This window comes from Hippocampus comes, unplaced genomic scaffold, assembly GCF_001891065.2.
Source record: "Hippocampus comes isolate QL1 unplaced genomic scaffold, H_comes_QL1_v1.1 scaffold64, whole genome shotgun sequence".
Classification (NCBI taxonomy): domain Eukaryota; kingdom Metazoa; phylum Chordata; class Actinopteri; order Syngnathiformes; family Syngnathidae; genus Hippocampus; species Hippocampus comes.
The window spans coordinates 186,520-210,637 of record NW_017842053.1 but is presented as its reverse complement, the minus strand read 5'-3'; the positions used below and the strand labels follow the sequence as shown (position 1 = coordinate 210,637).

Below are 24,118 nucleotides of genomic sequence, written 5' to 3'. Positions count from 1 at the left end.
CTAAAAAAAAAAAACAAAAAAAAAAAAAAACAAGAAATTGAAATGTGTAGAACTGAACATACTAAATGTGATGTCCGAAATTAAATTCAACAGGAAAAAAGCCTCAGAAAAAGTGGAAATGGAATCCATCACAAATTCAGAGTGGTGCATGATTTCTCATCATTGGCCAGAATTTTTGTGAATGAGACATGGCGGCGTGTCGATATGAAGAAAAAGCGCAATTACCATCGTCGTCGTCATCTTCATCTGCATCTTCGGCCTCCATCGGGTCGTACTCCTCTGCGTTGGCCGTGCTGCCGTCATCTTCGTTCTCGTCCTCGTCACGTGACTCCTCCTTTTTCACCACCTTGTCGTCGGTCTGCTCGCGCACACAAATCAAAGGCGTGTTGTTAAAAACAAAAAAATCCTTCATACGAGCGCCAGGTATTCGTGACGCACCTTCCTCCTCTCGACCTCGTCGTCCTCTCTTGATTTCTTCGCTGCTGGCTCGTCGCCGTCTTCCTCTTTCTCCTTCTTTATTTCCCTCTTTTCCAGCTCCTTCTTCTCGGCTTCTTTTTTGACCTTCTTCTCCTTTTCCTTCTTTTCATCCTTGACGGGGATGGCAGCGAGGGCTTTGTAAATGCGGTAACCGAAATCCCTCTGCAGCATCTCGTTGAACAGCTCGGCGAAGAGGGAAACCTGGAGGACAGGATTGCCGTGGGTCAACCATCGACAAACACGCTGCCTCTGATCGGCTAAAATTCGCAGAGGCGGCGGCCTGAGCCCTGCCGCGGACAGCGAAAAGTCATTAACGCCCACCCAAAAAGGTTTCCAATGAACCATATATGACCTGACTAAAACTCAACATGGTGCCTTACCACCAAGATGTCAGCAGATGGCGCCATTTTTTAAAAAAAACATTCTTTGGGCCGAGACAAAACAACCAACAGAAAAGGCAAATAAAAGGAATGTCCATGGGTTCACTATAAAGAGAATAGCTTGTCATTCTCACCTCAAAAGAGGTCTCCTTATTGTCCTCCAGCCTGTAGTCCAACAGTACACTGAGGGACATCACGCTGCAGTCAAACTTGCCGTTCTTGGCGGCCCAATTGGGGTGAACGAGGATGGTGGGCTCATCTGGGAGGATGTAGCGCCGTTCTCGGCGCTGGCGCTCGAGCTCCTCTTGCCCCTTCCTTTCCTACTCCTACGAGAGCAGGGGGACGGCGTTTCGTCAGCGCAAACTTCTTATCGCGACTCAGCGCGGTTAAGCGGTGGAACGCCTCGGGTACCTCTTTGTCCTCCTCGGTGCGGAGCGGCTCTTCTTCCTCGGGCGGTTTGATTTCTGGCTTCTCGGGTTCCTTGGACTCCTCCAGCTGCTCCTCCACCTTCAGCTGCTTGGTGAGTCGGGCGATCAGCTGCGACTTTAAGCCCTTGGAGCTCAGAGCGCGACAGTCGAGCTCTTTGCGCAGGTCGTTGACCTGCAGGGGAGCGTTGCAAGAGGGAAAGTCAAAGAGGGGTACAAAAATTGACTTTACAAGCTTTAAGATATGCCGCCGACGCAAAACAAGAATCCCTTTTACCAAGTAACGTGGCGAGGCAATGTACCAGTCCACCTGTTACAGCAGTCACAAAAACAAGTGCGCCGAATGAGGTGAAACTGGGCTTCAATATAGCAAAGCTCAAAATGAGTGAAACCACGGTCCAGCTGGAAGTCTGACTCAGAGTGTAGCTTGCAAATACAAATTATCCGACCACGATATGATAGTATTTATTGATGTTTGAGACTATTTACAATCCATCCATCCATCCATTTTCTTATCCGCTTATCCTCACAAAGGTCACGAGGGGTGCTGGAGCCTATCCCAGCTGTCTTCGGGGATAGGGGACACCCTGAACAGGTTGCCAGCCAATCACAAGGCACACAGAGACGAACAATCATCCATGCTCACACTCACACCGAGGGACAATTTTGAGTGTTCAATCAGCCTGCCATGCATGTTTTTGGAATGTGGGAGGAAACCGGAGTACCCAGAGAAAACCCACGCAGGCCCGGGGAGAAAATGCAAACTCCACACAGGGAGGCCAGAGCTGGAATTGAACCCGGTACCTTTGCACTGTGAGGTCAACTCGCTAACCACTGGCCCACCCTACTATTTACAATCTCTAACCTTAATTATGTGTTTGACATTTTCGTGTCAATTACGGCTTTGTTTTTAGAGTCGTGGATTCAATGCATTTTAGGACTTTAAGATTTCACTCGAAGCCTGTATTTTAAAACCCCAGGGGGAAACTTTTTTTTCCTGAAGGAAAAGATAATCTGGTCATCATGAGATTGAAATGGATTCTAATAAACGTTCCTGAGATTCAAACAGCTTTAACTTTGCCCAAATTGACCCAAAATAACAGCATGCATTACTGCGACAGGTTTACTATTGTAACGCTACAGAAAATATATTTTTTTTTTCATTAGTATTTCAAATGAAAGGAATGACACCACAACATTACCTTCATTGATTTCGGATCAAGTTTGGTCCAGTGAGTAGGAGTGCAGACATCCTTTGATTCCTCACCGTCCTTCTCCTCTTCCTCCTTGAAAGACAGTCGTTGAGAGGGAGCGAGGGAGAAAGGAGGGACAGGACAAAGTTAGCACGCCATTCGTGATCCGAGTAAGCTTTCAAGTTGATCCGTGCAAGATCACAAATCCTCTCAACAAAAAGGGGGGGGAAAAAAAAAAAGTCTCGTTCTAGTGAGCTCAACTGTGCTTTATGTCCACTGCTACCGAGGGGCACACAGGGAAGCTCTCTAGCTCTTTAACAAACAGCTGCCAATCAATCTGTGGAACACACACACACACACACACACAAAAAAAAGATAAAAAAACAAAACAATGAGGTAATAGCTGTACCATCAGGAGAGTTTGTCTCCAAGCGAGGGTGAGAGGGCGGCCCTAACAACTACTGGCTTTGCCAATTATGGAGGATTTAGAGAACTACATGAGATGTTCATTCAACTGCCCTGGAAGCATCAAACTCTACATGTAGTCCAAATGAAAAAATAAAAATAGAGAAGCCAACAACGAGAACAGACAAGGAACACGACTTGGGGCAAGGCTCTTGTTTCCCAATCAAATTGGTGTGAGAAATCATATAAAAATAAGACATTTCTACAACAGACACATTACCGGCATGCAACTGACTCAACAGATTCCAGCAGTTATCCACTTCCGCATGCCAGCGTAAAAAAAAAGGGGGTGGGGGGTGGAAAAAACTATCACTGGTTGAAAATTTAGCTGGATGTGTGGGAGGGGGGGGGGGGTGCTGAGTGCTGATGTTGGGGTGGAGGAGAAGAGGAAGGGGGATAGTTGGAGGGGTAAAACAGAGGACGCCAAGGTGAGGTTGGCTGGAGTCGTAAACTCCGTGTCCGTGTGTTTTGCCTGTGGCGTGAGGTGCGCGTGTGTGTTTGTTTTGTGTGTGTCTTATTTTTGTAAGTCCTGTGCCTTCCTGTGAGAAGCGGAAATGAGAAGAGAAGGGATTAGCGGTTCAGTGCCTGTTCTCCATCCGCCTCCTTTCGCTCGGCCAACAGCTTCTCAGCCAGCTGCTCCCGGAGTCGCCGCGACAGCGCCTCCCACTCTGAGCGGGTAGGAAGACAATGCCAAACATCCGGAAGAAACAAAACCACTGTCTCCACATGAGCGGGGACTGTCCGCCCCTTGTGTGTCTCCTCCGGCCGGTGATAGCGAATCTCTGCAAAACGATACCTGTCGCAAAGGAAGAGGGTGCATTGGAAAGAAACATTCTGGTCAGGGCAAAGCACAACAGGCAGGCCTGGCTAGGCAAACCTTTTTTAGCTACCCCTGCCTTCACTCACACTTCCCCCCTTGGTGTCACCAAAGGATCCGATAAGTCAATATACAGTGACCCTCCCACCCCCACCTTCCCAGCACACACACACACAACACACAGAAGGGCCGGTCTGCTGCTTTCCAACGGTTGTCATGGTGAAGGGAGCCAGTTTGAGAAGGTTGACAAACATGACGTGATGTCACAAGCCTATACCCCCGCCCCCAACGTTATACAGCTCTGCCTTTAACCTTGGACACATTTGACAATGTGCATACGAGAAAAGAATATGAAAGCCAGTTCAATAAATATGGAATATTTCAACAGAGAGAATAGAGGAACACAAGGATAAAACAAAGGTGATGGCGATGTCATCTGGTCCAGGCGACTGCTTCCGCGCCACAGTCCCGTGCGCTTGGTTTGCCACCATGGTGAAACGTGTTTGTCAATTTAGAGTGTGTTGACAGAAAAGAGCGAGCCAAGACGACAAGACACAAAGGGCGGTACAATAACAGTATCAAATAGACAATAATACAAGCACGAAGGATAGTCGGATGATTTGTAAGTTTCACACTTGGTAAAAAAACCCAAAAAAAACAAATTGAATGACAAATGAGGAGAAGCGCTCTTACCACTGAGTGCACAGACTAAGATCTATGCCCGTGAGTGCCTTGCAACAGCGTATAGCTGTCTTTATGAGGACTGAGGGATCCTTCTCTGGCTCGGCTCCGTCCAGAGAGGGAGACCAGTGGCCACCGATGGCCATGGCCTCGTCTTTGCCTCTCATGCCCACTAAAAACTGAAGGTGAAAGAGTAGACGGGGTTGGGTAAAGAGGTGAGGCAAAGGGTCAAAGTTAGACAGAGATGAGTGACATTTCATAGGCATCTAATAGACTCCATTCCCCTACTGCTTATCCTAACTGGCTGTGCTGATGTAGTTCCGTTTCCTACTTCCAAACATTTCAAGCCTGCGGTACGACGTCAGCTGATCTGATTCGGCAATGAAAAGAGCGACGGGTACCTTGATGAGTCTTGCGGGGTGCTGGAAGGAGTCTCTGACCTCCTGGGAATCTTCTGCGAGGGCACATGACTTGTGATATAACTCCTCTAAACTTGGGTTAGCCAGAAGCATCACCTGGTCAAGAAAAGTCCTACGTGAGCTTCATTTCAGAGGATGAACAGAGAAGGGCGTTTTCAACGCAACAGCAGCCACTTACTGACTCAGTGAGAAAGATACCACCCAGAAGGGAAAAAAACAAAACGAAAAAAAAAAAACAGGTTCTTTCTGTTCTTATGTGTGCTGTACAGCACACCACACCACAAACATAACACGAGACAAAAGAAAACTGTAGATAAAATGCTGAACATTTAGCCCAAGCTATTTTCCCAGTGGATCGGATAATCGTTGAGACATTCAAGGATCAGTGCTTTGCTCACTTTGATTGGAAGGCGGGAAAATCGCCCGGGTGGGTCATTGATGAAGCCTACCTTTGCGCTGTAGGTGTGATTGGCGTCGGGCGGATCCAGCACAGCTGTATTTTTGACAAAAGGATCCACCTCCTTGTGCAATATGTGAAAGTTGCAGGCGTTGCTGAACTGAAAGGGTCGCGTCAGGGGGAAGGCGTCCACCCAAGTGAAGGCCGCGCCAAAAAAGTCGCTGGGAATATACAGACTCTGATAGCGCCGCCTCAGCTCCATCATGTCGCAGCTCGAACTGGGGGAGCGAAAAAGAGGCACACGTTACGTCTTCCAACATCCCTCCCCCTCCCCTTTGCTGCGAACCAATGCCAACCGTGTTTGACTCACGTGTCCAAACTGAACTTGGAAAACTGAACCGTGTAGCGAGGCACCACCCTGCGAGGGCGCCGCGGCGAGCGCTCTCGTCTCGGGGAGCGCTCTCGGGAACGTTTGCGCACGGGCGAGCGCTCTCTCGACCGTCTGCGCTCGCGCTCTCTGTCTCGGCTGAAAACGTAAAAAGGGGAGACGCTTCAAAAAAAACGTGACATCGCGCCATCTGCACGTCGTTTAACAGTCCTGTTCATTATGATGGAAACAATGGGCGCCGGGATACTTTCGGGTGCCAGAAAGCAAGTGAAGATGGCTTAAAAAGATGCTCTGCCTTTGTCATTACATTAAAGGGTTCGTTTTCTAGTAAGAAGTTGTCTTCTGCCACCAGGAAGTACGTGTGACGTCATGGTGTGTGCAGGTCGATAAACCGCAATGACCTGCGATCCTCTTTACTGCGGAGGATGAGCTCAGGAGGGCGATCGTTGCGAGGAGGGAAGCGCGGAGGAGGTTCGATCCGTCGGACAGGCTGCGATTGTGGCATGAGTCTCACCGGGGGTTGAAGGAGACCCCCTGCAAGCACATCGAGGGAAAAATGTCATACTGGCTTCGGCAGCTTGAGACACAAATTTTGGTTCCTTTTCATTCGGAGGTGAGCCTTTGTTTTACCTTTGGGAGGCGGCAGCAGAGGCTGCGGCGGGTTTTGGAGGAGGGGGCCTAGCGAGGCGGCAGATAACTGGGCCTGCAGTAGGGAAGGAGGAGGAGCCGGGGGCGGAACACTGAATGTGGTCGGAGGAGGTAGCGACTGAAGGATGGGGGGAGCCTTCATCATGTTGGGAGGCGGAGGATGACTCTAGGAAAAAAGAAGAAGAAAAAAAAAAAGAAAAAAAAGGAGAGATGAATAAATGCCACTTGATCAAAACTAATGAATGCCTGCGTGAGTGAAAGCACACTGTCCATTTCAGGGGGTTTATTTGACCAGTTTAGACTGCCACACTGACGATACATGACCATAAAATTAGAGGAATGTTTCACCAATCAGTGACGAGGGTTGTGATTTTCCATTATCTGTCTCTTTTCTCAAGTTTTAAACTAGAAAATACTAAAACTTAAAATCAGCATCTCTTCAGAATTTTAAAGAAACAGGTGTTGAAATCGGAAAACCTGAAGCCTTGGTAGTAGCTGAACGATAAAAGTAAGGATGTAAGCAATGTCACACTGTTCTAAAGGCACTGATTCCATCTTATTGCAATCATTTCTACCTTAATGTGAGATGGAACAGCTGAAAGAAAACTTGTTACTCAATACATGGTCTCTCGATAGACAGCACCTCGCAAACACATGCAAAGTCACCAGTCCATGATAAGGTGCTATAAAGACATTTAGGGTTAAACTGCCAAGGCAAATGCTGTTGAGAAGAAATCTGCAATGATAGCTGAAATTTTAAAAAAAAAAAAAAAAAAAATGAAAGAAAAAAATCAAGCGGCCAAAAAAAGGGGTTTTTTGAAAAAAATGTGCAAAGAAAACTGAAATTTAAAAAAAAAAAAAAAAAAAATGGAAGCAAGTAATCAAGCGAGCAGAAGAAGAGTGTGCCGAGGATGACGGAGAGTGTGTGATTTCACTTGTATGCGGTTACATTTTGTCTGCCGTCCGCTGCGGGGTGCATGTCAGAGTAGCGCAGCTGTATCCCTGGCTCATTGTAAAGGCCGCCCAGCTGCGGGGAAGCTTGAGGTAAAGGCTGAGGCTGCTGCTGATGCTGGGGAGGGAATGAGAACACAACAGTCAATCGGCAGCGGAAACGGGATCGGGGGACGGGGGAACCATCTAATCTGGGGAGAAAATCGTTCAGTGAAAATCGTTGCGCTGAAAGGAAGGTGTCGTCAAACAAGTCTGACAACCATCTTGCGCATAGAAACTGTGAATGCTCTCACCGACTGGTTCGCGAGCTGAGGTAAGGTCTGGATGCGCTGGGCGTTCCACTTGAAGGGCAGGTTGGCGTTGTACACGGCCTCCACCAGCACCCTGTCGCCCACTTGCGGCGTCTTCCCTTTTACGGCGCTGGAAGAGGACAAATGACAACGGAAATTATGTTGACAAACCAATTTCTCCGGTTCCTCTGTACGCTGAATGAACAGTCATGACAAACAGCTTGAAGCGAGAAGACTCCGCCTCGTTATTTAGAGAATTGCTAGCGACAACATCCGCGCACGCGCTCATGAACCTGAGCTGAAAGAAGACATCTTCGTCCACGAAGCCAAAGGTGTCATGCAGCTTGTTGACAACGCCGGTGAAGACGCGCTGCTTCTGCGGCTGCTGCTGGTGGCTGGAGCGCGGCGTCGGGTACGACACGGTGATCTGGGCCGTCTGCTGGGGATTGGACAGGCTCAAGCTCGTGGGCAAAGCCACTGGCGGCTGAGGGGGGCGAGAAGTGTTTTGGCATTTCTTGTCACGACCAAATGACTATTAAAGAGGATTCTTATTGCAGATCACAACATGTTACCTGTGACAGCAGTGCCGGTTGAGGCTGTGGAAGCTGGGACAAGAAACAAAGAATGGAGTTAGCATTTCACAGCAATTTAGGATGGGTTTAGCGACACCTTTTTTTTTTTTTTTTTTTAAGATCGCTTTTTATTTTTTTTGCGCTATTCCAAAAGGGCACATTCACTTTTTCCTTAGCATATATTTGGTAATATTTATGAATTAAGGGTTTGGTTAGGCAACGGGCGGAATTTTTTTTCCTGAAATGTGTAGCTATAAATTCCGACGCAATAAGTTCATAGTGCGCACGTTTTTATAGGTTAAATTTACAAAAAAAAACAAAAAACAAAAAAAAAAAAACAAACAAATATTTACTGTAACTATTACTGCGTTTGTGTCTATTAGAGAGAGACTAAAACAAAAAGTCGATTCAAAATCACTACCTGTAAATAATGATTAGGGAGTAGGGCATGATGAACGATTCGCAGTTGCAGAGTTTGGAATCATTCATCAACCCATACTCCCTATTAAACATCGAGAAATTTTTATGTAGTGGACAATATCGTTCACTTAAATAGATAAATGCTTTTTGAACATGACTGTCTTGTTAATTACGTCACTCACTGCTGTTGTATCAATGCACTGTACTGGATTCGTGAAATACGATGGACCTTCCGCAATAAACATTGGATGAAGAAAATCAATATATTGCTTTAAGTTGAGTGTACTTCACAAAATGAACAAGGGAGTATTCCAGATAAAAAAAATATGTCCTTCTGAGCAGTGGCGTTTGGAGCAATTGAGTGCACCACTACTACGGTTCAATGAATTGTCTCTTCAGTCTGTTGAGTGTCACACAAAGAGCATGTTTCACCTGATGAGGCACACTGTACAATGGCTGTTGCGGCGGTTGCTGTGGGGGCGGCTGCTGCTGTTGCTGCTGCTGTTGTTGTTGCTGCTGCTGCTGATATTGCTGCAGGGCTGAATTGATCTGCGACTACAGACACACGCACGCAGCTGATAAGACGAGTGCGCTGTTTGACACGCGGCTGCTACCTGCTTCTTGCGCCATGACCGACCTGCTGCAGTGCCGCGGCAGCGGCTGCCGCTGCCGCCTGCTGCTGCAAGGCGGCCGTCTGCTGAGACAGCTGATAGGAAGCGGCGGATTGGTTGCCGAGAGAGGCTGCGGCCAAGGCCGACTGCTGGGAGTAGACGGCGGGGGAGGCTCCCAGGAGAGAAGGCTGCTGCACGCCAAGAGCTGCGGGAAGACGGTCGCAAAAGAAAACTTCAGATGGAGTCAAGGCAGTAACAAATGTCATTGCTGATTTGGCATATAGTTAATTCATTATTTAACAGTTTATGCTGCATTTGCCAGCATCGTTCATTGCCCTCACCCCCAATAATAAAATGCAGTAACACTTTGCTAAAAAGAAAAATGTGATGATTAGATTTTTTTTCAATTAATTTGACAATTGTTGAGACTTTGTGTTTTCTTGTGGTACACAAAAAAAGAAATCAGAAGTCTCATGCTTTGCATTTTTTCCCCCCCATAACTGTACCAAATGTGACCTAAACCTTCACTTAAAAACCAAAGCAGTACTGACCTGTACTTTTTGGTGAGTGAATGGTAGTACCCTTATTACTGTGTTTCCTTTTTTTACGGTTTAATTTGATCAAAGTTCAAGTTTGTGTTTGGTCACCTCCAGTTTGTCGAGATTTTTGTTGTATCTAGTGTAACATTAGAGGGGACAAATTATGGCAAGTTAACTTTTCAATGTCTTTTACAAAATAGCGTGAAATTAAACAAGCATATTTTTTTCTTATCTGCCCATTTCTGAACAAGTGTCTGTGAGCGATATATTGTACATTGTGACTGTTCATTTGACTGCTCATGTGTTACTGTCACTTGTTCCATTTCCATCACACTTTAACTATTTGCCAACCCTGATACTTCTGTGGTGGTAAATGCATGCATCACCCATAATGTTTTCAACTTGGGAGTTTTCAGACTGATTTTTGGAAGTACTACCGGGAAAGAAAGAAAGTTTATTATACTTACAGTGCAAGTTGATGTCAAGAGCCTGGGCCGTGTGGGCCGTGTGGCCCGGCTGGGACACGGCCGTGGCGGCAAACTGAGTCGCCCAGGGCGGATTTTTCTGTCCCCCGAACTGGGCCATGACTCACTCGGATGAAAGTTCGTCTCCACTCGCCGGCTTGTTGCTTATACCTTTAGAAAATAAAAAAATCCATCAACAAAAATACAATGAATGAAAGCAAGCGTAATCACAAGACCTCATGAAAAGTGTATCAACTGAGTATAGCTACTCACTGTCCTGTTTAATTTTAGCCGTCCAGCACACACTGCTTGCGGCAAGAGTGAGCTGCACGTTTTCAGGCAGAAAGCAAACTAGCACGAACAACGCGAGCACGTGGGTCAAGGGCAACTTCACAATGCGCGTGCGACACAATTCCACCTTTAATTTGACAGAAAACGTAAAAAGAATTGAACGTGAATCACTTAACACAGGCTTTGAAACGCTTTAATATAACATTCGTTCCTCCCGCTAAACGACATACAGTTGGAGAACAAATGTTGCTTTCCCATAATTAGCTGACGTGTTAGCATATTACACTTGCTATTAGTACAACTGTGTGATTTAAATCGCACCTGCTAACATAGCGAGTCCCGAAAGCTATCGGTCTCCGCTTGCCACTTTTAAATGGCAGTAGGCTAACGCACACTGTATCAATTTAATTTTGCCCATACAAAATCGCATTCATGTGTTTAAATCACCGCGGGGGCATGACCGAAATGCGTCTCGTTCAAACTACATTCAAAGTTCTGAACCACTATTATTTAGACTAATGTTACGCGGAGCGCGAGGAAGCAATTAGCATTAGCATTAGCTTCGTGGTCGGTGTAGCCTCGTGCAGGATTTGTTGTGGAGGCCTCGGCTAACATTTTGCTGACACTAGCAGCTGACTCGTCACTCATGCTTAAACACACGTAACCACGGGAACATGCCTATTTGCAAAACAAGTCATTTTGACATGTAGCGATAAGTAACGAGAGCAAATAGTGAGGTCGTTTGCTTTTTTAGTTTTTTTTTTTTTTTAACGAGTATCATCGCAGCTTGACTAACCTCTGTCCACTGCAGCCGGCCGTCGAGAAGTGGAGACGCGATCTGCGCATGCGCGAAACTAAGAGCCTTTTGAAAATACGATAAATAGCACACTATCACATTGCGTAAAAATATACAGTAATAATGACATGATTACACAGAATTAAAAACAGTTTTGGCGCACACCTTGAATCAATTGAATTGCCACGTTGCTGCTTCCCGTCGTTGCCACCTGGTGGCATTAATGACTAACGCCTGGGTAACATGGAGCATTGTACAACGGCCCCCGCATACACGCGGTTCGTCACCCGCGCATTCATTTATGTTAGGATTTTTGGCGTGGTTCGAGTTTTGTGGGGGGAACCAAACATGTTGGAGTTTTATCAGCTTTGTTTTTGATTGCGTTAAAAAAAAAACTTAATGTACGCTAATTAAATGCATATTTTGCCCAGTCTCTATACCCTACAATAGCAGGGGTCCACTTGGTGGACGACTGGTGGGCTACTATTCTAACTCAATTCTAATTGCAAAACAGTATTCAACTGTTTTGCAATCAGAATTGGATTAGAATCCCAGAACCAATGAACATACTGCATATAAACACCTCGTTCAGAACAAACAGGCACAAACGTAATGGAATTTCATTCGGTTTCACAGACTGAAAATAGCCAATTAAAAAACAGGTATTTTTAACAACTAAAATCCTTCAATAAGCATGGACTTAATGCCAATAAGAATTTTCCGTGAAAAACAGACGTTGGCTTCCCACCCCTCAAAACTTAAATAACAGGTAATTTTTCATCAAAATCAGAATGTTGTCAGGCACCGCTCTGCACATGCTTTCTTTACAAAAATGCGCAGTGACATCCTCGTTTACTCACTTGACACAAATGCTATAATAAAGGAGTAAAATTAATGGCAAATCCTGTATATAATGGATGACCTCTATCAATCTAAATGTAGTGGCACGTCTCAGTACGGTTTGGATGGCTCAGCTCCTCTCAGAAGATAAAGAATGTATGACTGCAAATACTGTAATACTGAATGTCTAAATGTGTCACTGCATCGTTTGCACCATTGCGACTTCATCATTTCAATAAATCATTATCATGTTCTACAATTGAGGGGAAAAAATTAATTGGGAGGGGTGGGGGCTTTAACAATGCACATAATTGTGAGTCAATGTGAAATTTATTATAATGCGGTGGACACAACAAATTACTACAGTACAATTAGTTGTGTTCTTTTTAGTTAAGAGTACTCCCACGTCACTTCTTTCAGTCCTAATTTCCCAATAGATCATCTGTTTAATATATCAAGCATGAATTACATCGTCGTCATTCTGCATTCAACTAATGCGAAAAACCTTCCAAAAATACAGTATACAGTGAAAATAAATACAGCAAGACATTTTAAGCCTTCAATGGCACAACTTCACAAAATGGACCATTTTTTGTGGGTACAATAAGCAAAAAGTGTATAATCAAGCCACATTAGCTTCCTTACCTTATAGGCATGACATTTCTGTGAAGAAAAGTGAAAACTATTATTTTATCTGTAACTAGCAGGCACAGATAAACACACAGCAACAGCCCTTCTTCGTTCCTCTCTTCCTTTTTCTTCTTGAAGATCAATCAGTACATTTGTCAATCAACTTTCTGACTACTCTTGTAATTTGCGTTCCAGCTCTGAGAAAACCTTTGCGTTGACTTCGTCCACTTCATCTTCCACCTGTCCGGGAGTATGAAACCAGTAGAAATTAAAATTGTGCTTGAAATTACATGATCTCGATATCGTCAATTTCACCAATAAACCTGGGTTCGCCGTGGTGTAAACCGCTAAACTAAACATGAAAGAATTACACGCTGCGTATTTAAAACAACATAACTTTGCCCTAAAGTCTGCTTGATTAACGCTAACACATCATGGAAAATGGCTCACAAATAGCATCCCTGTAGCGGTGTTACAACTGAAGGAGCAAAAAAGATTGAACACAATAGCTACCTGCTCCACCGCCGTAACTTCTGGAATGTAGAACTGCATCATATTCTGAATGCCGTTCTTGAGGGTCACCGTGGAGCTGGGGCATCCTGTGCAGGAGCCCACCAGCTTCAGCTGCACCGTGCCGTCCACGAAGCCCTTGAAGACCACGTCGCCACCGTCCTCCTGAACTGTCGGTCTGCGGGGATCAGAAGAGAAAGAGAGACATGTTAGTCTCGTGATAGTTGCTGCGGTAATGTAAATTTCCCTGAAATAACAAATGTGTGGCTGCTCATTTCAAGATGAGCAATACAATTCATTCCATCACCAACCTTTATTAAATCCAATAACTCGTATGTATCAATACACCACTGGTGGACAATATTGCTCTAAAGACATCTTCGCTCTTTGTTACATGCCTGCTAGGAGTACTTAAATTCTGATTACTTTGACTTCTCTTATCACGTTATTTTTTTTTGTCGAACTTGGAATTCATTATTTCCATTGGGGAAAAAATTTATTAGAACTTGGAAGTTAGCAAATTCATTCTGTTCCACTCCACTACCATAAACACATAATATAATATATAATATAAATAACATCTCCTCATCTGAGCTCATTTACCTGATTCTGGTGTCAAGAAGCTCCTTAATCATCAACACCACTTCGTCATCATCTTCAGAGACACCTACATGTCATAAAATCGACATTTGAATAATTTCTCTCGCTAGCTCCTCCTGATCATTTCTCCGAAACTCACTACTTTCTGGGTGCACGTCTCCTGTTGTGATGGGATCACCGCTCTCAAAGAATTTGGCCATGGCTTCCAACGCATTGCGCTTGATGTCCGTCCACTCCAAGTCCTCGTCTATCTGTTGAGAACACTGCAAGGTCATCCAAGTTCTCGATATATTGGTGCCTGGTATATGGGTTTCATAAGTTCGGTGAACACACCTTTGTGAAATATGTAAATAGAATGCAAAGAAATAATTGTTTTTATGTCAGATTTTTTTTTTTTTTGCTTTAATTCAATGCTCATTGTGCTGCTCTTTTTGGTATCCGATTACACTGTACATACTCTTTCTCCACAGAAGATAAAGAATATATGCCAGCAAGTATGGTTGTAGTATGGTCTACAATGGACCCCGGAATATTTGTGGGTCGGTGCCTGCAGATACACCGATTTGCAGATTTTTCTTCAGTAATGTTTTTCCATTTCTTATTTTTGCAGGGGAGCCAACCGCTATATTTCTTGCAAAACTTACTTTTGTGACGGTGATGAAGTCCGGGCCAAAGAACACACTTTTCACTCCTTCAATTTCAAAGAGGTCTCTGAAGAACATATGGATGTTGTCATTGTTATGTTATTGTTTGTTCTATCAAACTTGATTAATTCAGAAATGGCACAACTAGATCAAGAGTCGGTTAGGTTTGGCAAATATAAAAGAGGAAACTAAAAGTTTTTTAAAAGGAGATAATTAATCCAAACCTAGCTAAAGATGAACACTCTGTTGAGCTAAGAGAGGGAAAATCCAGTGTCCCGGTTCCTAAAACCGGCTTATCTGGGAGAAACTTCAAGCTTCTTGGGTTTGGGGTATCTTGAGTCAGGATGGAAACCTGTCGTACTAAGAAAGAAAAAAAAAGAAACGAGGGTCAAATAAGCTTAAAGTTAAGAAAACGGCCGACGGCGGTCAATCAACTGATTCTCACTTGGGACGTGTGTGCTTCTGTTGCAGGGTTCAGAAAGGACTTTCCTGCTTAAGTGCGTATGGTATGAAAGTCCAATTCTTTCTGGAAACCTTAAAAAAATTACTAATATTCAGTAATATACAGAATCGGCTCAAACCGAGATGTTTGTTTTGCTGCGCGTCATTAGCAGTTAGGTTACGTATGCAATTTCAACTCAATCGGTATTCATGTAATTCAACCCTGAACAATTATAGCAATACACTCAATGAAGCTACAGGCGCTATTATAATTACTAGCTAAAATAACTGATGACTACACAAAGTGAAAATGAAACGTTTCAATTACAAAAAGCGTTTCCTCGCAGCAGCTCGCTAATGGGTTAGCTCTGCTCGTTCGTGCAAGTAACACATCTAACTTGACCCATTCATCACGCCGCACGCATCAAGTGCTCAGCAAATTATACAATGTAGGTACTAGGAAGTTCAAACCGAATAAGAGTGGTATTTCTCGCCATCCGGAGCAAGGGGCAGAAAGCCCGTCTCATGTGCGCCGCCATCTTAACTGTTTTGAAAATGACGATGGTGACGTCAGCTATCTCCTCCAATGACCCCGTATGACCGTCAGAATTTAACTTGGTCACGACAGATTCGCGGCTAATGTTATTCGTGTTTTTATATACATTCTAAATCTGATTTTTTTTTTTGGTCCGATATTGTAAATTGAATATGTTAAATAAATTTATTAAAAATAAATAACATTCATACATTGAAATACATGTTTTAATTTTAAAAGAATATTTTTATTTATGTAATTAATGTATTTGTTTGTGTTTTATATTTTAGATTTGGGATTTATTAATTGACAGCACTTTGATTTATTAATGTACAGCTGTTCGTTTTTTTAAGGGACTCTGAAAAGTGATCGCAGTGATTCGTTCCTAAAAACATTCAATGTGTTTGCAGTAAGTGCTGAAAACGTGTAAGAATTGAGAACAATTTGGGACAGAATTGGCACCAATTTAATTGTGGATTTTTGGGGCGCAGCTGAAACCAAGCCCAAGTACGCATTTGAGCTTTCCGGCATTAGTTGCCCCTCCCCGACTGTATAAATACTATGCATTATCATTCCAAACGATCCTAGCCTGCTCGTGCTGTAACGTGCTAAACTCCTGGCCTGCCAGACTGCCATGTCATGTGGACAAAAAAAACACAAGACGCAAAATGAATGAGTCAGTGATGACAAGCCCAGACCATCAAAAGCCAGCAGGCTGAAGGCCTAGCCATGCTAATTGCTAAGCTAACCTAATATTGACACGTATCGTTTAACAGTGGAATTAAGTGCTTGGGTGATCAAGTACACCTTACTGAAAAGAAAAATAGCAAGAAATGTAATAAGTGTCTGGAGAAAAAAATTAACCAAACTAACGCTGAACCAGAGCGGAACTTACACCTACAGGACATCAATCGACCAGGAGGAGCGGCCTACAATCCTAAAAGTACATTAATACAGTATGAAATAGTTATAATATCAGAATGTTATTTGTTTGTTTTCAAAATGTCTTAAATATTTGTCAACTGTGGGCATGTGAAGCCCTTTGAGACTTTTTTTGTGAGTAAGGGCTAAATGAATAAATTTTACTTGACAATATAGTACAGACTTTTGATTTTGACTTTGAGGTTTAAAAAAAAAAGTTATTTCAAGGCTTGCCACATAACTGAAATAATGTGGAATTGTTTCCACCTCCTGTATACAAATTGCTTTTGTTGTTGTTTGTTTTTAATTGGAATGTAAAAAGTCTTTTTGGGTTAACGGTGAATCATCTTTAACAAACAAGAAAAGGCCAGTTGCCTCTAATCACCGTTTGGGGATTATGCTGAACCAAATGACGAAACCGACAAATGAACACAACAAAAGATAATCACTATCAAAACCAGAACAAAACTGTGACTGTGATTCCTTGCGAACAAACAGGTCTTCCAACCCACGTCCTGCATCACGTTTGTTCTGTCACACAGGCGAGGTGTGTCAGACGGGGAGGAGACGAACACGCGAACCAGAAGCTGACATCTCAGACTTGATAAGGAAGCATGGAGGTATAAGCTCGGCAGCGGAGGGAATATTCACTTCACCTTTTTTTCTGTCCCTTTCTGAGACATGTGGCTCTGGATTTTCTTCCCTTTGGCCCTCTCGCTGACATCCTTCATCGGAACGTGGGCTGTGTAAGTACACCTAAGATGCCGACTTCCTGACGGTCTATCCGCTGTTTCCACTTGCTATGCCTTTCACGCCAATGCAAATATTCATGTCTGGAACTGTCACATTACTACATGGTCGAAATATGCATGAATTATACTCAGTAGGTGGCAATAAATAAAATGAATTATATATATAAAATGTCATTATTTACTTTTCTTGCGTTCAAAATGGTGCTGAACAATTAATCGAATTCGAATCGACAATGTAAGGTTGTCGGCTGGCAGGGTAAATTTGATGTACATTTGAATATTTATTTTTGTATTTATTTGGTGCCTAGATAAGTTCAGAGTTATGAAAAAAAAACAACTGCAGATGAAATCACAATCGCAATATTGAAGGAGGCAGGCGGCATCAGGATTGGATTTTTCTTTGAATTCAATTATGTTTAATTTAATGAACAGGCGTCAAAGTCAAGGTCCGTGGGCCAGATCTGGCCCGCGATATGGGTTGACATACTCCAACCGACACGTGTGCTCCCTCACGGACTGGTGAGTTTGATTTCACTGCCGCCAGCGCGGACAGCGCAATGACAATAACAAATCATTTGAATGTTTGTTTTTTTTTTCTCAGGTGGGGGGAAAACTTCTGCACTGTCAATCACACCACTGACTGCTGTAAGGTGCCCACCATAAGGTAACAACAATATATCCAGTTTTATCGTGTACTATGTTATTATAAGAGAGCTAAATTTGAAGTCACGCAAAAACAAAAACCTGCAGCACAAGTGGGACCTACGCCCCGGAGAATTCACTTTTCACAGCGACCATCAACGCCGGCTCCTTTCTGTGTGAGTTCACCGGCTCGAAACTTGAGGCAATACCCCATGCAGTGCATCTGGAAAGTAGTCACAGTGCTTTTACTTTGTCCACATTTTATCTTATAGCCTTATTGCGTGATGTCAAAACTCAACACACAATACACGATAATGACAAGGTGAAGAAAAGACTAAAATTTGAGTCCGAAAAACAGATAAATAATCTTAACCCTTTCATGTACAATTAATGACAACATATAACCTGATAAGATGTTCACTGGAGTAACCGCTGTCCCTGAAAGGTTAAAATAGACTTGGATAGAACAGAACATACCAGAACCCAACTGGAGATGTTTGAGGAAGGGCTGGCTGACTCCAAAAGTAAAGTGCGTTCCCTCCAAAAATACATGATAAGTTAAAGATGCAGCAAAATGAAAATTCTTGGACAAAAACGTAGGATGCCAAAAATGAAACACCAAAAGAAATTATTTTACTGTACATTAAAAACAGGCAAAAGAATTCCATGGCTGGATCAAGCCCGTCCAATTTTGGGCTCATTTATCAATTTTTTTTCATAGCCACAAATGAGTATTTTTTTGGTCACAAATGAACCGAAATTATTATTTGGTGCGCGCAATCATTTACTTTGTCACAAATGAGGATTTTTACAGCTACAAATTAGTATCTTATGCGCACGATATACTTCATTCCTGTACACAAATGAGTATTTTGTGGCCACAACTAGTATTTTTGTGTACTTGATAGGTACTACATAGCCACAAATGAGTATTTTTTTGTGCACATTACACCTACTGTATGGCTACAAATTAATGTTTCGTGGGCACAAATGACCTTTTGGTGTGTACGTTATATCTATTTCATCACCACAATCTCATATTTTCTTTCCCGTGTTATGTTTGGCCCTGTGTACTTTCCAGACGCACAATATACAGTACTTAGAAAAAAAACACTGTTGATATGAATATCTACTTTTGTAGTTTTGCTCTTCTGCATATTCCACCATGCCCACATCATGGAAAGAAATGCGCGCCAAGCCGCCATAAGCAGGTTTGCGTTGGCCTTTGGCGTGGTAGCCTCCATGGGATCATTCGCCGCCGGAAACTGTAACGTAAGTTGTGGTACAGATCGCAAGCTACTTAGCTAGTCCGACAAAGACATTCACCAAACAAATGTGTTCATGCGGTTCTCCCATGTGTTCGGACATGTCATCATTCCTGAGCTGCAGTATGTAGCCAGGCTTGTTTTGCGTAGTAAAAAGTGCACAGTGGATAGACAGGAAATACAGTGCTCTTCAAACATTTTTGTATAATCCTCGCTCGACAGGCGGCAGGGTGTTCCTTGAATAATTGACCGTGATTTTCTCCGTTTATTTTAGAGAACTACTGATACCATATTTCCTTGTCGACTCTGGTGACAAATTGTGGAAAAATGCACTTGTGACAATACTGGTTATTCATGCTATGTTTAGTAACAAATACTGTTATGTGATAGCCAACATTCATGTAAGACTGCAGAATTAATACTAACTACGTGATAGCACTGTAAGCAGATAGCCACAGATGTGTTTTGTGTGTAATAACAATGCAATAATATAGTAATGAGTTTCTGAAAAATATTTCCTTGGCATATTTAATTATGTATTTAATGTATGTTCATAACACACAATCCCTAAATTCACATGGACAACTAGGGCGTAGTCACAGAATAATGGAGTAAGAACAATGTAATAACATAGTTATGAATTTCTGAAAAGTACTGCTTTGGCCTGTTTAAATATGCAGTACAGTAACGGAAGTCAGAGTCACTGAATTCACATTAAAACTACAGAGTGCTTCTGTATTAATGTAGTAATAATTATGTGATAGCGGGAATAATATGTGTGTTATAATGTAGTAAAAGCCATGTAGTAACATAGTAATCAGTGCTACCCACCTGGTCACTGTCTTTATGCTCAGGCCAAAGCATTGGCTGCTATAAAAGTATTACTGAGGCACCATCTTGTTCTCCTTGGTGCCAAGGAATTGCGGATGTTGAAGTGAGTTGAGGTGCTTCATATGAAGTGCTTGACCGCCATCTTGTAACATCTCTAGGCAGTTACAAAACTTTTTAGGTGTGGGTGGGCATTAATTACTTGCTATTGCATGTATTTCTAGTTATAGTGCTATTTTACTATATTGTATTAGTAACAATGTAATAACTTAGTAATAAGCTGTGTGTGTGTGTGTGTGTGTGTGTGTGTGTGTGTGTGTGTGTGTGTGTGTGTGTGTGTGTGTGTGTGTGTGTCTCCCACCACCAGCCTGGGTACCTGACCCTGCTACACCATGCGGGGGCCGGGGTGAGCTTCATGTGCATCTGCTGCTACACGGTCCTGCTCAGCGCACTGACTGGTAGATGTCTGCTGACGGGATACGAGAAATTACTCTACCCGCTGCGCATCGTGTCCACGGTGCTACAGATCATCCTAACTATCTGCTGTATCCTTTTTTCAATCGTTTTTATTAGTGAGTCTTCAAGTGTGGTATGACGGCTCCCTCTAGTGCTATGCCAAAGAATCACTGAATTCCAACTTCAAACTTCAAATATGAAATAGACTCTTGGGGAATAAAACCTTTACGTCTTGTATTACGCTGCTATAGTTTAATGATGGTCGCACTTGGAGAGCTAAATATTTTTTGAAGTGGTACTTTGGTGTAAAAACTTGGAGAAGCAGTACATGCGACAATGCAATGGAGTCATTTCGTGGTGTTGGAACAGGATGTGTGCAGGCCTGACCAACTCTGGTGTGAGATAGCGTCATCCTGTTGACAAAGTGGGCCCGCCTATAACAGTGGCGCGTATTGTCTCAACCAACCTCGGTCACATTTCATCCATAATCATTTCACTGTAGTCTTTTTAAAATGCTGCATTACTGTTGGACAAGCCAAATGTGAATGTGGGAACTGGAAAATATACAGTTCATATTTGATAGGATTATGGCTTTTTTTAATATAGTACTTTTTTCCTCAAAAATATACTTTCTCAAAGGGGATGACGTTTCATTAAAAATAGTCGAAAATATGTTTTCTCAAAATTATATGTAGAATGAAAAAAACATGAAAAAAATTTACAATTTTTTTCTGACCAAAAAAAAAAAAATCGTTTTTGTTAAAAAAAAATGAAAATGTTTTGGATGACATTTTTTCTAAGAAAGCAAGAACTTTTTTTTCCTCAAAAATAGAGCTGGGGCATCCTGTGCAGGAAAGGAAAAATGATCAAAAATACATATGTTACAGGAAAAACCAAAATTAAATTACATAAAGGGTGAAAAAAAATCACAAAAAACGACAACTTTTTCCCCTGCCCCCCAAAAAAAATCTTGAAAAAATCTGAACTTAAAAAAAGTAAAGTTTTCCAAGATAAAAACTTTTTCCCCACAAAAACCTTGTCTGAAAAAAAGAATAAAATGCCAATTCTTTTCCACCCCAAAATGTTTTCTCCAAATTATCATGAAAGACGAATCCTTTCACTTTCACAAACCAGTTATCATATATCATTTGTTCGAAACAACAACAACATTTTTTAAGATCCTATTAGATTTTTTATTTTCGTAAAATTGTGAAGATCTATTTTTAAAAGTCAAAGAAACTCTTTTTTTGGGGTCGGTGGGTGATTAATATGAAAAAAAAAACCTCCCAAAATGAGAATATGCGGTTCATTATTACAAGAGCATTTGGCAATAATACCGTGCAAATTCCTTGAATTCCGAGCCCGAATCCTTGTTCACCCTTAACACCAAGCCTCACTCAGACACTTTCTGCTTCGCCCACCATGACTACTACTACGTGCATCTGTCGGCTGTTTTTGAGTGGATCCTAAGCACCAACCTGGAGCTTTTCGAGCTCAGCTACATCGCGGAATTCAGTTTCTTCTCCACCTACATGCTGTCCAATCTGTACAGCCAACGCGAGGAGGAGAGACCCTTCATGTTGGTCTGACTGACGTACAATTATAACCACAAGGAGGCCGCACGGGTCCAGCCCGAGAACTGGTAGCCGGAACTTTGACTGTATGAGGATTTTCTCATGGCTGACTATATATGTCCATGTTCATTCATGTCTAAACTCGCACTGTGAAAATGACTCATTTTGCATTGACGCCTTTAATCCCTTGGATGTCAAAACAGAAAAAAAAAAAAAAAAACGAAAGCCCCGGGTTGCTAGGATGTTGCAAACATCATCCTTGGTGGATGGCGTCATCCTGCTCATCAAGGTGTGGACAAAAATCTGGATGACATCCATGTGCTGAAACCAAACGCCCACTGTACTGTGAGTGACAGGAAATTGTTATGTAAAGCATGAGTCATGCAATATGAAGTGACATCTTGGGAGTGACCCGTTACTCCTTTTTCAAGATTCGAGTTGTTAACGGTCCGGTTTTGCATTTTGGCTCGTGAGCAAAAATTTTAGGTAGAAGTGACAATGAGTGAGGTTTGGCAGATAGTGAACAATTAAGAAAAAAATCTTCAAGTTGTTTACTGCCACTCCCAGCTGTTATGCTAGCACAATGCAAAACGCCACAGACAGGCTAATGAAGCTAGCATTAATGTTGGGTTGTAAGAGCTCTTTCAGCAAACAGGCTAATGAAGCTAGCATTAATGTTGGGTTGTACGAGCTCTTTCTGATATTGGACCATAAATAGTGCAGATAGACATAATACTCACAGGCATCCATTCTTTATCCTCCGCAAAGAATGTTACTATGCCTTGCTGAGGAAGTGAAGACCAATGTCTATTGAATTGAAGCAAAATACGTTTGGATTTATTAACTTTCTATTTCGTGCTGGAGTCTATCTCAGCAATCTTCGGGCAGTTGGGCAGATATACCCTGAACTGAATTGGGCACCAACCAATCGCAGGACACACATAGACGAATAACCATTCACACTCAAAATCACACCTCAGGACAATTTAGAGCAGGGGTGCCCAAACCTTTTTGACCAAACATCTGCTTTACATTCAACCAACCTCCCGGGATCGCGCATACGAACGCATGCTCCGATGAGCAATAACCATCACAAAAGTTTGTGAGTTTGTGAAGACCAAATCACGACGTACCTTAGTAGAGACCTGTCGCGAAGGCATGGGACAGCGTGTTAACGACCGTAGCTCACGTGTAGCGTTTTAAAATGCTTCTCCGGACACTCCAGATTCCCATTCCCTACCCGTGCCCTCGGGAAATCGTACATGAAACACACTCTGAATAGAATAATAATGTAAATAAAAGACGCAACAGCTCTGATCGATAGCTGCAATTCCCAGACTGCTAACAGCTAACAACTTCCGGTGATGCAGGTCACGCTGCACCGGAGCTTAAAAGTGACCTGCTCTTTTTAAATGTTCTTTATTAAATACTTTTATGAATGTGAGACTGATAGGATGCTATTTACTAACACAAAATATATTATATTAATAACACACACACAGACACACAAATGTTTTGGATAGTTTTTTTTCCCCCTCGACACCTTTTGCTAACAACTTCCGGTGATGCAGGTCACGCGGCACCGGAGCTTAAAAGTGACCTGCTTTTTTTTTAATTTTCTTTTTTAAATACTATTATGAATGTGAGACTGATAGGATGCTATTTACTAGCACAAAATATATCATATTAATAACACGCACACAGACACACAAATGTTTTGGATAGTTTTTTTCCCCCTCGACACCTTTCGCTATCGACTTGGGACCAGGCCGTGAGCTACCGGTCGATCACGATCTGTTTTGGGTACCCCTGATTTAGAGTGTTCAGTTTACCTCCCATGCATGTTTTTGGAATTTGGGAGGAAACTGGAGTACCCGGAGAAAACCCACGCAGGCTTTCAGAAATATTTCAATTGCAAGCATGCTCATTGAACTCAACAAACATGTAACTCATGTCACTTTAAATACAAGCAGGACTGAACAACTTCATCAAATATGTGCTGCTTATCGAAAGTGAAGGTCTGGGCGTCCCGACAAAACTAACTGCAGCTCTGCCTACCTTTTGGTTTTAATATACAGCTTTCTATAGTTGATAGATGACATTTCAGACTGAGTAGTCTGGTCTCATTTGAAATTGTTAGGAGTGGGTCAACTCAATTTTCCAGACATGCCCAAATATGTGATTAAATCAGTGAATGTGAAAGCACTTGTGAGATGCCTGCTGGTACTACAAAGACAACACAGGACAGCATGTGTT

General features: G+C 42.7%; 3 protein-coding genes across 4 annotated transcripts in view; 1 reads left to right on the top strand and 2 right to left on the bottom strand.

The window, feature by feature from the left end:
• Positions 1 to 11,298, bottom strand: part of ccar1 (cell division cycle and apoptosis regulator 1) — a 17,880-nt gene extending 6,582 nt beyond the window's left edge. Inside the window, exons 1-17 of the mRNA XM_019859848.1 lie at positions 11,225 to 11,298; positions 10,141 to 10,308; positions 9,161 to 9,339; positions 8,956 to 9,078; positions 8,104 to 8,136; positions 7,825 to 8,015; positions 7,535 to 7,661; positions 7,240 to 7,359; positions 6,273 to 6,456; positions 6,044 to 6,176; positions 5,625 to 5,780; positions 5,307 to 5,532; positions 4,840 to 4,953; positions 4,451 to 4,617; positions 3,526 to 3,736; positions 2,485 to 2,568; positions 1,269 to 1,457 (exon numbers count right to left, since the gene is read on the bottom strand). Of these exons, the coding sequence (XP_019715407.1) occupies positions 1,269 to 1,457; positions 2,485 to 2,568; positions 3,526 to 3,736; positions 4,451 to 4,617; positions 4,840 to 4,953; positions 5,307 to 5,532; positions 5,625 to 5,780; positions 6,044 to 6,176; positions 6,273 to 6,456; positions 7,240 to 7,359; positions 7,535 to 7,661; positions 7,825 to 8,015; positions 8,104 to 8,136; positions 8,956 to 9,078; positions 9,161 to 9,339; positions 10,141 to 10,258 (2,355 nt within the window). The 5' untranslated portion in view covers positions 10,259 to 10,308; positions 11,225 to 11,298. The remainder of the gene's footprint in view (positions 1 to 1,268; positions 1,458 to 2,484; positions 2,569 to 3,525; positions 3,737 to 4,450; positions 4,618 to 4,839; positions 4,954 to 5,306; positions 5,533 to 5,624; positions 5,781 to 6,043; positions 6,177 to 6,272; positions 6,457 to 7,239; positions 7,360 to 7,534; positions 7,662 to 7,824; positions 8,016 to 8,103; positions 8,137 to 8,955; positions 9,079 to 9,160; positions 9,340 to 10,140; positions 10,309 to 11,224) is intronic.
• A 1,077-nt stretch (positions 11,299 to 12,375) lies between these two features.
• On the bottom strand, positions 12,376 to 15,468 carry LOC109509912 (NFU1 iron-sulfur cluster scaffold homolog, mitochondrial). Its single transcript, XM_019859847.1, has 8 exons — positions 15,361 to 15,468; positions 14,894 to 14,982; positions 14,673 to 14,808; positions 14,449 to 14,515; positions 13,944 to 14,055; positions 13,808 to 13,871; positions 13,208 to 13,382; positions 12,376 to 12,934 (listed from the first exon to the last, which is right to left on the bottom strand). Exons 1-8 carry the CDS (start codon positions 15,426 to 15,428, stop codon positions 12,866 to 12,868), a joined length of 780 nt encoding a protein of 259 aa, XP_019715406.1. The 5' UTR covers positions 15,429 to 15,468; the 3' UTR covers positions 12,376 to 12,865.
• A 1,382-nt stretch (positions 15,469 to 16,850) lies between these two features.
• LOC109509931 (transmembrane protein 150A) lies at positions 16,851 to 22,083 on the top strand. Of its 2 annotated transcripts, XM_019859884.1 has the most exons (7): positions 16,851 to 17,091; positions 17,569 to 17,616; positions 17,699 to 17,761; positions 17,848 to 17,915; positions 18,881 to 19,011; positions 20,200 to 20,377; positions 21,690 to 22,083. In XM_019859884.1, exons 1-7 carry the CDS (start codon positions 17,027 to 17,029, stop codon positions 21,875 to 21,877), a joined length of 741 nt encoding a protein of 246 aa, XP_019715443.1. In that variant the 5' UTR covers positions 16,851 to 17,026; the 3' UTR covers positions 21,878 to 22,083. The 2 variants fall into 2 exon arrangements, with proteins under 2 accessions (XP_019715443.1, XP_019715445.1); XM_019859886.1 differs by lacking the exon at positions 17,569 to 17,616 and having other exon boundaries at positions 16,852 to 17,091.
• Positions 22,084 to 24,118: the final 2,035 nt, after the last annotated feature.

What these genes read in the sequence shown, in the direction of transcription:
- LOC109509912 (XM_019859847.1), bottom strand. Translation starts at nt 15,428, where the DNA reads ATGGCGGCGCACATGAGACGGGCTTTCTGCCCCTTGCTCCGGATGGCG. An exon ending in GAGTGTTCATCTTTAGCTAG is followed by an intron (nt 14,516 to 14,672) that starts GTTTGGATTAAT and finishes TATGTTCTTCAG; the next exon opens with AGACCTCTTTGAAATTGAAG. An exon ending in AAGTTACGGCGGTGGAGCAG is followed by an intron (nt 12,935 to 13,207) that starts GTAGCTATTGTG and finishes ACTCCCGGACAG; the next exon opens with GTGGAAGATGAAGTGGACGA.
- LOC109509931 (XM_019859884.1), top strand. Translation starts at nt 17,027, where the DNA reads ATGTGGCTCTGGATTTTCTTCCCTTTGGCCCTCTCGCTGACATCCTTC. An exon ending in TGTAAGGTGCCCACCATAAG is followed by an intron (nt 17,762 to 17,847) that starts GTAACAACAATA and finishes AAAAACCTGCAG; the next exon opens with CACAAGTGGGACCTACGCCC. An exon ending in CAACGCCGGCTCCTTTCTGT is followed by an intron (nt 17,916 to 18,880) that starts GTGAGTTCACCG and finishes CTACTTTTGTAG; the next exon opens with TTTTGCTCTTCTGCATATTC.